The 14,935-nt window shown below is 59.8% G+C and overlaps 1 protein-coding gene across 1 annotated transcript; it reads left to right on the top strand.

The window, feature by feature from the left end:
- Positions 1-10,694: 10,694 nt before the first annotated feature.
- On the top strand, positions 10,695-14,441 carry Sox8 (SRY-box transcription factor 8). The gene is made up of 3 exons (XM_026385597.2): positions 10,695-11,116; positions 12,400-12,632; positions 13,389-14,441. The coding sequence occupies exons 1-3, from the start codon at positions 10,695-10,697 to the stop codon at positions 14,132-14,134; spliced, it is 1,401 nt and encodes a 466-aa protein (XP_026241382.1). The 3' UTR covers positions 14,135-14,441.
- The last annotated feature ends 494 nt before the right edge of the window (positions 14,442-14,935 follow it).

Genomic DNA, 14,935 nt, shown 5'->3' with positions numbered 1-14,935 from the left:
CACTACCCACACTCATGGTGACTCACAGGCAGGACTGACGGTGCCCTTCGCTGTCCCCCAGAGATGATGGCGAACCTAGTGAATGCACCATGAAGCACCGTGGGCTGCAAGTGTGGTGCTTGCAGCACCACAAGCATTCTCAGGGCAAGTCCACGTGCCACAGTGATAGGGACCTGGGTGGCCTGGCCTCAGTTCCAGCATATGCCCAGCAGCTGGCCCCATGCACTCAGATCTGGGTAGAACTCACCCCTAGCACCTACACACGGCAGCACTTCACAAATACACCATGCCCTGTTGGAGGTACCGGGAAGGCAGAGCACCGCCATCGGCCTCCAGCTGGCTGCGCGGCTTCACTGGCAAGCAACTGTCCTGTTCTTCCTCAGCAGGTCTCCTCACCAAAAGCACCTTTGTCATGTGCCTCGTAAGATGCTGTGCACGAGGTCAAGCCTCCCTAAATTCAATGCCTCTCAACAGGAGGCTTCCCATAGAACACACATGGTTATGTTTGATCACATATCCTTCAGTAGCTGGAAGTATCGCAAGACTCAACATTCCAGTGAAATATCTGGAGAAGTCCTATAGCACCTTGGAAGAGCCCTGGGATCCCAAGAGACAGTGTGATGCAGTGCCAGTGAGATCCAGGACCTCCTAGAAAGAGCCCTTGCAGGAGGACTGCCCACTTGCCCACAACTCTCAGCCAGAAAACCACAACCCTGAAGACAGAAAACTGGTTCTCCCTAGATGCACTTACTCACAAGGTAGAAAAGAAATGCACGGATCACAGCAAATTGCTAGGCACCAGATTGAAAATATTTGCTCCTTTCTGTGGCTTACAGTGGTTCCCTCCGAAGTAAACAAAGACCAAAAGCTCCACTGGCTCATGTGGAAACCCCAGCCCCAACTTACAGATCTGTGCTGGAGGCTCCCCTGCTTCATGCTAGTGAGGTCTCACAAATGCACTTTTAGGTTGGTCCTATATCTGTGTCCCTGCAAACTTTCAGAATGACTCCTTAGTACTCTGCAGGATGAGGCAACCCCGAGCATGGCTATTTTCCACAGTAGCTTAAAGAGAGACTGAGTGGAAGTTCACACTGGCAACCCCAGTGACTACTGTTCAGGGCCCCAGCTCTCCTCTGCACTCTCACAAAACCCAAAATGGACCTGGCTCCTCCACAAGCCAGCTTCAGCAACTCCTTCCACGTGTGAGGAAATGAAGCAGAGACACTCTATACCCACTATGGAAAGCCATGCCTAGGCAGGGCCAGGACAGCCCCTCTGGAGCTAAGGGTGACTGCCCTAGCCCAGCAGGGCTGTCCTGGCTCGGCCCTCTCACGGCCTTCAGGCTTACGGGGGACTCTGTTTAGTCTTCCTTATCAACAGGCTGGGCCACATGCTCAGAGAACCATACCCTCAAACCAAAATTCAGGGTTTTTGGGAACCCAAGTGGGAAGTATTTGGGATTGGCAGCTGCCCCACCCCTACCAGGGCGGGGCATGGGTGGCAACAGAAGGCAAAGGTGACCATGTTGAAGTTACCAGCTAAAAGCCCTTGTTCTCCCCTAACCCCTAGGGCAGCCCCGCTGAGACCTTATACAGGGAGAAGGAAACACAACTTCATACAATCTCAAGGAAAATCTAGGCACACACACCGGTAGCCTAACGAGGGTCCAGTCTCGCAGGAAGGAGCAGGACACCGGGAAAAGAAATAGACTTCCGTACAGGAGCGAAGCGGACTCAAGCACGGGAGAGATTCCCTTGTAGGTATAGGATGGGCCCAAGTGCGAGGGGGAGTGGGGGGACCGAGCGGGCTCGTGCAGGAGCGGGGCGCGGGTTCCCGTGCAGGGGGCGGAGCCAGAGGACGGGGGCGGAGCCGGCTGACGCGGGGGGGGGGGAACGGGGGAGGAGCGGTGAGCTCCCTCGTGGGGGCGGGAGGAGCTGGTGCACACGTAGGGGCGGGGCGGGCTCCGGCGTAGGGGCGGAGCGAGCGGGAGAAGGGCGCGGGCTCCCGCGCAGGGGCGGGGCGCGGGCTCCCGCGCAGGGGCGGGGCGCGGGCTCCCGCGCAGGGGCGGGGCGCGGGCTCCCGCGCAGGGGCGGGGCGCGGGCTCCCGCGCAGGGGCGGGGCGCGGGCTCCCGCGCAGGGGCGGGGCGCGGGCTCCCGCGCAGGGGCGGGGCGCGGGCTCCCGCGCAGGGGCGGGGCGCGGGCTCCCGCGCAGGGGCGGGGCGCGGGCTCCCGCGCAGGGGCGGGGCGCGGGCTCCCGCGCAGGGGCGGGGCGCGGGCTCCCGCGCAGGGGCGGGGCGCGGGCTCCCGCGCAGGGGCGGGGCGCGGGGCCGCTGGCGGCTTCTTGCGCCGCCGGGCACTTACAGTAGACGAAAGCGAGGGCCCTCAGAAGCACGATTCTGGTCAGCCAGAAGGTGCCTGTGCGCAGGCGGGTGGGGCAGCCAGCGTCATCGCGTCCTGATGCGGGCGGCGACCCAGGCCCTGGACCTGAGCCCCCGGCCTTCCGCCTCCTCAGTGACCCCTCGGGCGCAGCCATTGCTGCCATCTCAGCGCCTGCGCGGGAGGACGGATCGCAGAGACCACGCCCTGACCACGCCCACTGTCTGGTGGGTCTTGCCCACGCGCGGGCAGGCACCCCCCCTTCCGCAAGCTTCGGGGGGGCGTTGCGGCTGGGAGGGCCCAGGGGCCGCTCAGGATTCCTTCACTCCTGGGTTCGTTCCGCCAGTCGGTGTTGCGGAAAGTCCCGGGCGCCGGCCTTCTAGGGAAGGAGCGCGATGGAGGCTAATGGAAAGTGCGTCCTGCGCTCCCTGTGGTGTGGATCCGGTGCCTGCACAGGGGAGGCTGGGCCGCGAGGATCGCGGGGTGCAGGCGCCTCCTTTCTGTTTTCCGCGGAGGAAGCTGGGCAGCCGGCGCAGTTGGTGGGGTACAGAGTGGGCAGGGCCGACTCCAGCTTCCTAGCCCACCCGAAATTCCACGGGGGTGTCTGCACAGCCATCTAAGCCCCTACTAGATAGGCAACGTTCCTACAGGCTTTGAGCAAAGAGGGGCCATCGAGGACTCAGAGGAGGGAAGAACTTACCACAGACCAGAGCAGGACCCCACGAAAGCCAGCAGCTCTGCTTCTGATAGTAGAAGCCATTCAGTCGCTGTTCGGGGGGCGGGGGGTTGCTCTGAGACTGTGGATCGGTGAATCAGGCATTCCCGAGACTTCTCAGAGGGAAGCTGCGCACAGGACAGTGGGCACAACCCTAGGTGAACTGCAGGGCTCTTGGGAAGCAATCAGATAGGTGTGGGGTTTTCCCTCTTCATTCGTTAGCACTCTTTACATACTAAAGGTCCTATTTCTTTGTGTATATTGCAAATGTTTTTCTTGGTTCTATTTGGTATTACATCTTCTTGTCTTTAGTTTCTGAATTTTGTTCTCAGTGTTTTGACATATAAATTATCAATGCTTGCACGGTCAAATGATCCGGATTTAGTGTCTGTCTATACCCTTGCCCACCTGCAGTGCAAGCATCATGAGAGGTTGTCTGTGGACAGTTGCCCCTCTCCAAGTTAAGCCAGATGGGGAACTGCTGGGATTCCTCTCCAATCCCATCATCAGTGCTGTTACCCCTGTTGCTGGGGTAACAGCACTGATGTACATCTTATATAAGTTTTTCAAAGCTTGCCTTTATTTTTTCTGAGAGACCCTCCCTCAGGAGCTCAGCTGTGAAGTGTGACCTATAACAGATGTTGCAGTGGGTGGCACAGACACCTGCCACATCCTGTTGTGCCTCCAGCAGGGCAGCAACATGTGCCCAAGGTCTCCAAGTTTGGGGACTGGAGGAACAGTTCTTCCATGGGAGCCCTTGCCCTGCATCTTTCCTCCTTGCTGTCTGGATGCCAGGCATGGGATGGACAGCACTGCTGTTTGGGAAGGACAGCCAAGCCTGCAGAGCTTCTCCAGGTCCCAGTCTGGAGGCCAGAGCTGCACTGGACGGAAGGCAAGGCAGGGCAGCTCTGCCATCAGGTGTGACCCTGGGTGCTGCCTTTCAGGTGGGGACAGTCCTCACAAAGGGCTCTTTTGTCCTCAGCTTCCCCTTGCTGGGGCTGCATTGTCCTCCCTTCAGAAGGGCACAATGGGGCATTGTGCAGAGCAGAAAAGGGCCCCTTGTTCTGGCATCCAGCTCTCGGGCTCGGCTGGCTCCGTACTCCCTCTCTGGATTTGCCCAGGGTGGGTGAGGCCAGCGGAAGGGTCTGCTGGGAGCTTGCATCCTCTGCAGATTGGGTTTCCTGCTGGGTCTGCCTTCCCAGGAGGCTGTCTGGAACTGGCTCAAGCACAGGTCACTCAGGGCAGAGCTCCCCCGAAGGAGTGGCCGGCTGATGACTGAGATCTCACCCATTTCAACCTGAATTTAATTGAAACTGCACTATGGTACTTTTTGCCCATAAAGGAGAACAACATTCTGACGTGTGCTACCACATGGGTGAAACTTGAAAACATCAAGCTAAGTGAGAAGAGAGACACAAGCTGTGTGATTCCTCTTGCAGGAATTCTCCAGAATGGGAAACTCCAAGGGAAAAGAAGGTAGCCCGGAGGTCATCTGGGCTGGGAGGGGGAAGGGGTGTGAGTCTTGGTGGGTGTGGGTTTCCAGATAGAGGCTGGATGTGCAGCATTGTGAATGTATGAAGAGCCATTTACAGTGGTTATTTCATGCGGTGTAAATTTCACCTCAATTTTAAAAGTAAAAGAGCAAGGCACAATGACTATCCCAGTGACAGGAGGCTAAAGCAAGAAAATCACAAGTTCAAGGCCACCTTCAGGGACTTAGCAAGACCCTGTCTGAAATAAAAAGGATGTGGATATAGCTTATTGGCAGAGCACTCCTGAGTTCAAGCCCCAGTACTACAAAGTAAACACATAAAAAATTTAAAAAAAAACAACAAAGAATGTCCTCAAAGTAGTTTCACAATCACCTGGAAGGCTTTGCTTTTGCTGGTGGGGGAAAGTCCACAAAACTCAACCTATTTCTCTGTTAAAGAGCATCTAGTTTAAGGTACAGCTGTCTTAGGCCTAAGAAGTTGCCCCACATCAAAAACAAAACCTCTGTAGATCCAGACTCAGCTGCGTGGCTGAGGCTGGCTCTGGCACAGAGAGGGGGCTGCAGGCCAGGTGGAATCCCCTGGGGTGCTGTCCTGCACCCTGCAGGCCACCTGCAGGCCAAGCTCTGCCTTGAGGCAGGGGAGGGTCCTGGGCTTTACTTTCAAGCAAGAACTAGGAGGAAATGTAAAGCTGAGAGGAGAGGCCAGGGGGAGCTGAGATACTAGGGCTGCCCCAGGACTGTGGGAAGAAAAGAGCTGAGAAAGGGGAATCGGGAGGGAAGGGCCCCAAAGGAGCTGCCAGAACCTGACTGAGCTGGTTGGCATCAGGGGACCACAGCCCGCCTGACCCAGGTGGGCCCTGCGCCCCAGCCACCCACAGCCTCCTCCAGGGCAGCCCCCGGGACGAGGCACACAGCCCAAGGCTGGCCACACTCCCAGCAGCTGCGCAGCGGCTTCACAGAGGAATGAGCCCTCTGTCAGCACCTCGTCCAGCTGTCCCCGGGCACCCCAGCCTGGCAGCCCCCACCGCATCAGGGCCATTGTCCCTGACATGTGGTTGCAGCTGTCTCTGGCACCCACAAGAACCCAGCTTGGGCCCAAATCTAATCGTGCACCCCTCATTTACCCCAATTTTTCACATCTTGAAGTCTGTTTGCGGGAAGGGAGCAGGACCCGTCGATGCTAACATCTGTTGTCTTCTCTAGGAGGGGTGGTCAGTTTGGGCTGATCCACCCTGACTGTCCAGCGGCCAAAACCCCGTGGGAGGCTGGCAGGTGCTGGTGGGGGCAAGCAAGCAGGTGCTGTGCCATTTGCTGACCGTGACTCCCGCGGCTGTTCTGCTTGGCTCGGAGGTCTCCTCTTGCGTGTCCCTGCTCCCCCTGCACCCTGGGAGATGTGGCCCTGAGTGCCCTGCAAGCTGGTGAGCCACAGCTCTCGGCAGCATGGAAAGCTAAGCTTCTCCATGCAGCTGCGTCCAAGCAACATAGCCCTGTGCCAAATGCCCTAGTCCTTTTCTTCTACTTGGAATTATATTCTCGATTGGAAGAAATCTTGGAAACTGCCTAGCCTGTGGGCTGGACTGGTCACTCCGCTGGTCATCAGTTACCCCAATAGTACTGCCTAACAAATAGCCTTTTAAACCACCAGGCGTGTGTTGTGGGCAGGGCCACCCAATGTCGGGCCCTGTGGTCCTTGGCTCAGAGGCACAGCCAGTTTTCTGTGCTTGTGACCCTACCAGGACCTTCAGAAGCAAAGGTTCACCCAACACTGGATTCTGCACCCCAGCACCCCCAGCCTGGCATAGCCGGGGAGCCATGTCATCCACGGACTCACTGCAGCACTTGACTAAAACCTCCTTCCCTCACTGTTTTCAGGAAGGAAGTGCTTGGGAGACAGAGCTTTTCATGGGTATGTTTAATTTGCCTTTGGCACTGATGGGTGTCTGGAACCTTCCATCTCGGCAGAGGAGGCCAGGACCAGAGCCAAACAGAACCCCTCTGACCAAGAAGAGATTTCTTTGTGATAGCTCTACTTCAAGTCACCCTTTGCCTTTGTAGTTGTACTTAAAACCGGCTCCACTTCAGGGGTCACAAACATGGACATGATGGGCAAGAAGCCTCCTTAGGTTGGGAAGCTGGGCTTGGAAGGGTGGACACAGATTTCAGCCTCCTGTGGGCCCAGAAGGCTGCTTTTCTAAAGAGTCCCCATCAGTGTCCTGGCTCTCCTCTTGCACGTAGATGAGACGGCCGCTCTCAGGCCCGTGTGTCACTTCCCAGTGGAGCTCAGTGCCCAGGGAGGGTGGCATGGAGCTGGTGAGGGTGAAGGGCAGAGTTCCAGTGGGCAAGGCCAGGTGGGCAGGCAACCAGAGTTCAGGGTAGCCAGGCACTGCAATGGAACAAGGCTGTGGGGGAACAAGCATGGAAGGGGTTTGGGGAGGAATACCAGGAACAGGGCTGGGGCTGGAGGCCCAGGTATCTTGTATCAGACCAGACCCTTCTGGTGCAAGGTGCAAACCCACTCCACCTCACATGATCAGGGATGGGCCTAGGAAGTGCAGAAGTCCCAAAGAAGTCCCTGCTTGAGTCCAAACACTAGCAACAGACTCTACTGCTTCTGGGGAAGGTGCTACTGGTAGCTGGCTATAGTGCCAGGAGCGGGCAGGCTGCAGGGGGACCAGCTCCAGGCACAGGAGCCCAGGGAATGCTGCCCCTGCAGGGCCAAGAAGCAGGGATGTGGGCAGCTCTCTGTCACCCTCAGAGTGCGTGGAAGGATGGTGTGTGCCAGCTCTCAAGCTGGCAGAAGACATCAGCTCCACTGAGGGACCCACTGTGGCCCCAACCAGAACTTTTGCTCCAACCAGCGTTCTCAGCATCCCTGAGACCACTAAATTAAGGGAAAGGGGACCAGCAAACAGCTTGGCCCAGAGCCCTGAAAGTCTGTTATAGGGAGGTAGGACTCCTGGGGGGCACCAAGCAGGGCCCTCTGCTGCCTCTCTGCGACCCAGCAGCGCAGGCTGAGCTGCCTTTAGGAACTGTAGCTCTGAGCAGTTCACCCCTCTCTGTTGCCTTGTTTCATTTCTGCCAGACCAGCAAGCAATTAAAAGCACCAATTAATCTCCAGTGCTGTGCTGGGACACAGTGCTGGCTGCTTCACAGGCCTCTTTGGACGAAGGGGTCAAGGGAGGCCCAGGTCAGGGCTGTGGACAGAGGACATGCCATCCTGGGGTTCACAGGCCCACTCCACCCTCCCTCAATGCTTTTCTTTTAAAGACAGCACAAGGACAAGTGGCCTCCGTGACTTCAGGATGGCCAGGCAGACTGACAGGGAGAAGGGCAGTGGATGGTCAGCACAGTGGGTATCCTCCTCCCCATGGCATTCCGTCCACAGCCGGCCCTGCAGTTCCCAGCTCCATCTGCACACAGGCCTCCCACAGGCAGCATGGCAAGGGGGTCTCTATTCCTGGAAGAGCCCCCCAGGCCAGGACAGGAAAAGGGCTGGGGCTGGAGGCCCAGGTGTCTTGTATCAGACGAGACACTTCTGGTATAAAGTGTAAACCCACTCCACCCTGTGTGCCCCTGACTACATGGCCCATAAAAGTACTGGCCCAAAGCCGTGTTTAATCCGTACACATGACCCACCTTAGCCATCTCCCTTTCTGGAAGCCATATCCCAGTGTTCACTCAGCACCTGCCTGGTGGCTGAGGACAGGAACCCAAGTCAGCACTAATGGAGCTGGCATCTTCCTGAAGACATCGAGATGGCCGAGAGATGACCCTGGAAGGTGGACTTCAGGGCACCCCTCCCCCAACATGCAGGCAGACTGCACTGGGCCTAAGGGCCTGATCCTGGGCTGGCCAGGGCTAAGCCTCTCTCTGCCATCCTGGGGTGGCCTGCACATGCATGACAGGGGCTGCCCACCAGCACCTCCCCTGTCAGTTCCCTGGGGGTCAGAGTGACCTGGGCCAGGCACTGGACTCCTGGGATCAGCCTCCTTTCCTTCAAGAGCCTCAGGAGTCACCTCATCATGACCTAAGGACTTGAGAAATGAGCCTGTGACGCCCCCTGGGGGGCCAGAGAGCGGCTGCCCTGCTCATCCCAAGCATCTAACCCAAGCTTTGCTTTGTGCTTTCTTGGCAAAAGGGATCTCATCATTAAGACCTGTGACCCCAATAGCACCAGGCCAGGGAGGGGCAGATCTGAGCCCCCGGGGCACAGAGGCTAAGAGGCAGCCTGGCTGGACCAGGATCATCCTCAGTACCTCTGATAGCTCCTCTTTTGCATGAGTGACTCTCAGTCCAACGGTAAGTCCCACAGGTGCCCAGGCAGAAGCCCCACCTGCACTCCACCCTCCCTCAGTGGTCTTCACCGATTCGGATGCTTCAAAGACCATAGAGAGGTAAGGAGGGAAGGAAAGCCACCACAGACTGGTAGGGAGGGGTCTTTCTTGGCAGGGGGCAGAGGGAAGGGAGCCAGCTCCCCACCTGTGCTCAGAGGACTGAATCCCAATATGTGAAGGACAGCACTTGGCAGAGATGGTGCCTTCTCAGTCACCTCCTTGTTAGGTGTCAGCCCAGGAGGTGGCAAGAACAGGTCCTGCAACCTTCAGCGTGCAAGCTGTAAGGTGTCCCAAAACAAGACTTCAGGGTTCCCTAGCCCAAGGAGACAAGGGCCAAGGCCTTCTGACTAGACTGGAGAGGTGGCTCCGGAGCTTGGAGGCTGGGGAGATGGTCTCCAGGGTGAGATGGTCTCTGGGTCTGGCAGCAACGGGATAGGAGGTGGCCCTGGACTGTCTCCCAAGGGCAGCTGAGTTGGTAAGGTGACTGGCGAGTGTGTACTTGTGCCCACCCTCAGGTCAGTGGGCTCTCCTTTTGGATTTTTTTCCTTGCAATAAAGCAGCCATTTCTGCTGTCCTGGAAGGAAGAGGATCACTGCGATGTGACAGCTATGACCCTAGGGTCGAGGGCCTGGGACTGCGCAGTAGAACCAAGGGGGCCTTGCTTAGGGTCACCTGGGCTTCACAGGCCAGCTAGGGGGAGATGGCCTGCTTGGGGTGGCAGACCGGCAGACCTGTCGCCTCCCTAGATTTTGGGAAAGGAATCCAAGCCACCCTTGGGGACTGCCAGGCCTGGGGCCAGCTCGCGGGGGCGGGGCTCAGCACTCGCCTGGGAAATGTCCCCTCTCAGACCCCGGCTGTCACCCTGGCCCGCACACCCGCCCCCTCCCCTCCTCTCCAGGCGCCTGGGGCGCAGCGGCCTGGTGTGGCCTCCGCCTTCGCTGGACCACCCAGGCCCGCCCGCCCAGGGTCTGCACCTCCGCCCCGGGTCACGCCCGGAAGGCCCCGGGCCCCCGCGTCCGGCCGCCCCATCCGCCAGCGGCCCCAGGGACTCGACAGCGGCAGTGGTCAGTCGGCCCCTCCCAGAGCCCGCCCCTCTGGCTGCCAGGCTCCGGCAACCGCGTCCCCACCGCTGCCCCGGACGCGGCGGGCGACCCAGGTCCCCCAGCTCGGGGGCGCGCGCTACCTGGACCAGCCGGCGGCTCCCGCCGTCGCGTGGCCCAGCGCGGAGGACCCAGGCTTCGGCGCCAGCAGTTGTCTCCGCGCCACGAGGTGCAGGCGGGGCGTCCGGGCTCCAGACCCGCTGTGCGCCTACGGCCGGGTCCCAGCGCCCCACTTCCTCTCGCGGCGTGGGACGCATTGAGCTGCACAGGACCGAGCGCCGCAGAGCCTCGCCCACGCCCCTCTCCCCTCTGGGTTTCGGGGAACCGAGCAGAGGCGGGCAAGTCTCCGGCTGCGGGACGCGCGGGCCCACGTGGTGCGTCCTAGAGGGCGGGGGCCGCGGGTTTCTTGCGGGCGGGGCGTTCGGTCAGGCTCCGCCCTGGGGGGGCTGCCGGCCAACCGCGGCCGGGCGGGGCGGGGCCTCGTGCTCCGCTTAAAGAAACTTGTTGCGGGTCTCGGAGCCAGGACTGAGCTGCGGCGCGGCGGAGCCAGAGTGGGAGCGGCGACGGGGACGAAGGCCGGGCCCCGCGCAGCGATCTTGGGTCCCGCCGCGGCCGCAAAGCAGCCGGGAGGCGCCCGAGCGCTTTCCACAGGGTGCGTCGGTCCGCGCGCGGCCCCGATGCTGGACATGAGTGAGTCCCGCGCCCAGCCGCCCTGCAGCCCGTCCGGCACCGCCAGCTCCATGTCGCACGTGGAGGACTCGGACTCGGATGCGCCTCCGTCTCCCGCGGGCTCCGAGGGCCTTGGCCGCGCGGCGGGCACGGGGAGCGGCGGCCGGGGCGATGCAGCCGAGGCAGCGGACGAGCGCTTCCCGGCCTGCATCCGCGACGCGGTGTCGCAGGTGCTCAAGGGCTACGACTGGAGCCTGGTACCCATGCCCGTGCGTGGTGGCAACGGTGGAGCGCTGAAGGCCAAGCCGCACGTGAAGCGGCCCATGAACGCCTTCATGGTGTGGGCGCAGGCGGCGCGCCGCAAGCTGGCGGACCAGTACCCGCACCTGCACAATGCCGAACTTAGCAAGACGCTGGGCAAGCTGTGGCGGTGAGTGCAGGGTCAGGCAAGGCGGGCAGGAGCGGGGATGTAGCGCAGTGGACAACCACTTAGTGGGGGAGTGGAGGGGCTGGTGGAGTTGGTGGTCTGTTCCAGGCTCTGGCAGTGCCTCCTCCTGACGGTTCCATGATGGGTCCGAAGGGGAAAATACCTTCTGGCTAGCCCAGACCAGTCATCAGGTGCAGGTCTGGAGGTGGGTGGAAGGCAGTGGCTGGTGTGGCGGTTCCCAGTGCATCCTCCACTCCCAGGACACCCTGCCCTGGACTGTGACAGGCACCGTGAGTGGCCCAGCCCCATCAGGAGGCCTGCAATGCCCAGGGGCAGGCAGCCAGCTGGTATCGGAGGTGCTCCCTCCTGAAAAAGGGCTGAAACCCTGAGATTTCCCATGGAGAGGGAGCCAGAAAGGTCTGCTGGCTTCTGCAGTCCACGCTTCTCCCTTTCCCTAGCTATCTATCCCAAAGCAAAGAAGGCAGGAGTGGATGAAGAGTGCAGGAAAGGCTTTGTGCACTCTTTGGTGTGCTCCAGCTGGGCGCCTGCAGAAGACAGGGAGGCAGCAGGGAAGGCTTGCTGCTTGGGACAGCCCACCCTGCTAAATGTCTTCTGCTTGGGCTTAAGATGGATGACTTCGGGTTTGGGGTTCTGGTTTCTGTTTCTTGCTCCTCACCTGACCACCAAGTGCTTTGTCTGTGGTTCCTGGCTTCTCCTTGGATCTGGGGCACAGTGTCAGGCACTCTGGACTGGATTGGACAGGATTCCCAGTTGGCACCCCTGAACCCTGTCCCACAGGCAGTTAGCCCTGGGGATGTGTTCTAAACACAGATGCTGGGCTTTGCCATTGCTTCTGGAAGGCTGGCCATGGAGGGACAGCAAACCCAGCTGAGTCCACGCCACCTGGATTTTTGTTCATAGTGTTTTTCTCAGCTAGGTCCTACCCATATCCTTAGAAAGCCCCAAAGGGAGGGATAAAACAGACTTGGAAAGGGGGATATCAGAGGAGGAGGGTGGAGAGTTTGGGTCTTATTCCTCTGACCACAGTAAGCACACAGACCTGACCCAACGGGCCCCCCAGGCTCCTACTGGGGAGTGCTGCCTGCTTGGAGCCTGGGAGGTGTGAATGCATGGCTGGGTTCCCAGGTGGAGGGAGGCCTGGTCCAGTGCCCCAGCCTGTGTCCTGGCCATGTCTCATCCAGCCCACTTCCCGGTCGTGTGCGTGCGGGCTGGCTGCACCGTGGCAGCACCAGGTCCCGCGGCCAGCCCTGCTGTGTGCTCTGCAGCTTGCTGACCGAAAGCGAGAAGCGTCCCTTTGTGGAGGAGGCTGAGCGGCTCCGGGTCCAGCACAAGAAGGACCACCCGGACTACAAGTACCAGCCACGGCGGAGGAAGAGCATGAAGACGGGCCAGAGCGACTCTGACTCGGGGGCCGAGCTGGGCCACCACCCTGGTAGCACCATGTACAAGGCTGACGCGGGCCTCCATGGTGATACACACCACCATGGTGACCACACAGGTGGGCTCCAGGTCCCTGAGCATCTGACCTCCTGGGAGAAAGCAGCAGTGGGCCTGAGCCCCTGGGAGGGGCTTACCGCAGGGTAGGCAGGCGCCTATCAGAGAGCCAACCTTCCTGGGTACCCTGGGAAAGCCCCCAAAGCCCCTGGTTGCAGCTGTTTATGACACACTGGGGGGCCCAAGCCACAGGATTGCTGAGGGTCCAGCAGCTTTGCATGGCCAGTGCTCCATGCAGATATCTCAGCTCGACCTACCCACACGCTCCGTGCTACATGTGAGCCGCTGGTTGCATGGGGTCAGCAGCACAGCTTTAAAATCGGGCTGAGGGAGTGGGGTCCCTGCAGCCAGGCAGTTTTGTTCTAGCTGGCCAGAGCCCTTGAGCGTCAGTTTGCTCAGCATGGATGGGAAGAACGGGTCTTGTATGTATCCACCTTGGTTGTGGGCACAGGGCCCAGCATTCTGCTAGTGGCCCATTATTGCTAGCTCTGGTGGGGCCAGGCCAGCCATCTTCCTCCCCCATCTTGGTCTTTGGGGGGGGCCTTGGGTCTTCCTGTAGAACAGTGCTTAACGGAATTTTCTTTCCTGGGCCTGCCGAGGAGTGAGGTCTAGAACTGACTGCAGGAATTTCTGGGAAGTGTAAAGAAACAAAAACTCGTTGATTCCTACCTGCCGCCGCTCCCCGGGTGCTGGTGCCGGCCTCTGGCCCCGCCCCGCCCCACAGAAGGGGCATTCATCTACACTGTGCTCTCCTCCTCAGGCCAGACCCACGGGCCGCCCACCCCGCCCACCACTCCCAAGACAGACCTACACCACCCTGCTGGCGGGGGCAAGCAGGAGCTGAAGCCAGAAGGGCGCCGCCTGGTGGACAGCGGCCGCCAGAACATCGACTTCAGCAACGTGGACATCTCGGAGCTTAGCAGCGAGGTCATCAGCAATATGGACACCTTTGACGTCCATGAGTTCGACCAGTACCTGCCCCTCAATGGCCACTCGGCCCTGCCTGCAGAGCCCAGCCAGGCTGCTGCTGCTGGCTCCTATGGGGGTACTTCCTACTCCCACTCTGGGGCTAGTGTTGGGGTGTCCCCTGTGTGGGCTCACAAGGGAGCCCCATCAGCCTCAGCGTCACCCACTGAGGCTGGACCCCCACGGCCGCACATCAAGACGGAGCAGCTGAGTCCAGGCCACTATGGTGACCAGCCACATGGCTCCCCAGGTCGCTCCGACTACAGCTCCTACAGCGCCCAGGCCAGCGTCACCAGTGCTGCCCCCGCCACAGCTGCCAGCTCCTTTGCAAGCGCGCAGTGTGACTACACCGACCTGCAGGCCTCCAACTACTACAGCCCCTATGCCGGCTACGCACCCAGCCTCTACCAGTACCCCTACTTCCACTCCTCCCGCCGGCCCTATGCCTCGCCGCTGCTCAATGGGCTCTCTGTGCCACCGGCCCACAGCCCCAGTGGCAACTGGGACCAGCCTGTGTACACCACCTTGACCAGGCCCTGAGGATGCTCATCATGGGGACTTGGCCGGGCCTCCGATGGCCAAGTCCCTTGTTCCCCTGAAAGGCCTGTGCCAGCCAGCCAGCAGCAGGCAACGTGACCACAATCAGGTGCCTGTGGGGTCTGCGTGCAGGAAGCCAGGCGCTGTCACAGGACGTCCCTTTGCCTCCACACTTCTGCCGACAAACATGGCTTTTTCCCTTCTCGCTCTGAGCACGGATAGCCATTTGTCCAGTGCCCCTTCTGTGAGGACCCGTGGACAGAGGACCTGGCTGGGCACCTTGATGGATGGAATCAGCAGCCATGGAACCTAGGACAGGAGGGAAGGGGCCTGAGGTCTCTGGACTGTCCTACCTGGAGAGCCCCTTGGGACCACGGGGTGTGTTCCTGCGGTGACCACGTGTCCTTGACACTCAGATATCGCCTGGGACTGACACAGATGGAGGCGTTCCTGGTAGTCACAGCTCTTCCCAAAAAGGTTTGGCTGTGACCAGCACTTCTCTTTTTGTGTTTAATTTTTTTTCAGTGATTTTTTTATTTTTAAAGCTTAAACGTGTTTGTTTTCAAAGCTGTTAAGGATGTATTTATGTTCTGTATTATTTTATCTTTAATTAATGAAGTGATTTGTGCAGAGAGTAGAACTTAAGACGACAGGAAAGCCAGGAAGCTTTGCCGAGGGGGCAGGGGGGAGGGAGGTGCGGTGCTTGGCGGCTTTGGGAGGCTGCCTGGGAGGCCCTGAGATGCAGAGGCCCGTGAGGCCAGGGCTGAGGGAAGGAGGAAAGAGCTGCCTTGTGGGTCTGATCAA

The sequence above is a fragment of the Urocitellus parryii genome, chromosome 9 (genome assembly GCF_045843805.1).
Source record: "Urocitellus parryii isolate mUroPar1 chromosome 9, mUroPar1.hap1, whole genome shotgun sequence".
Lineage (NCBI taxonomy): Eukaryota > Metazoa > Chordata > Mammalia > Rodentia > Sciuridae > Urocitellus > Urocitellus parryii.
This window is presented reverse-complemented; position numbering and strand designations above follow the sequence as displayed.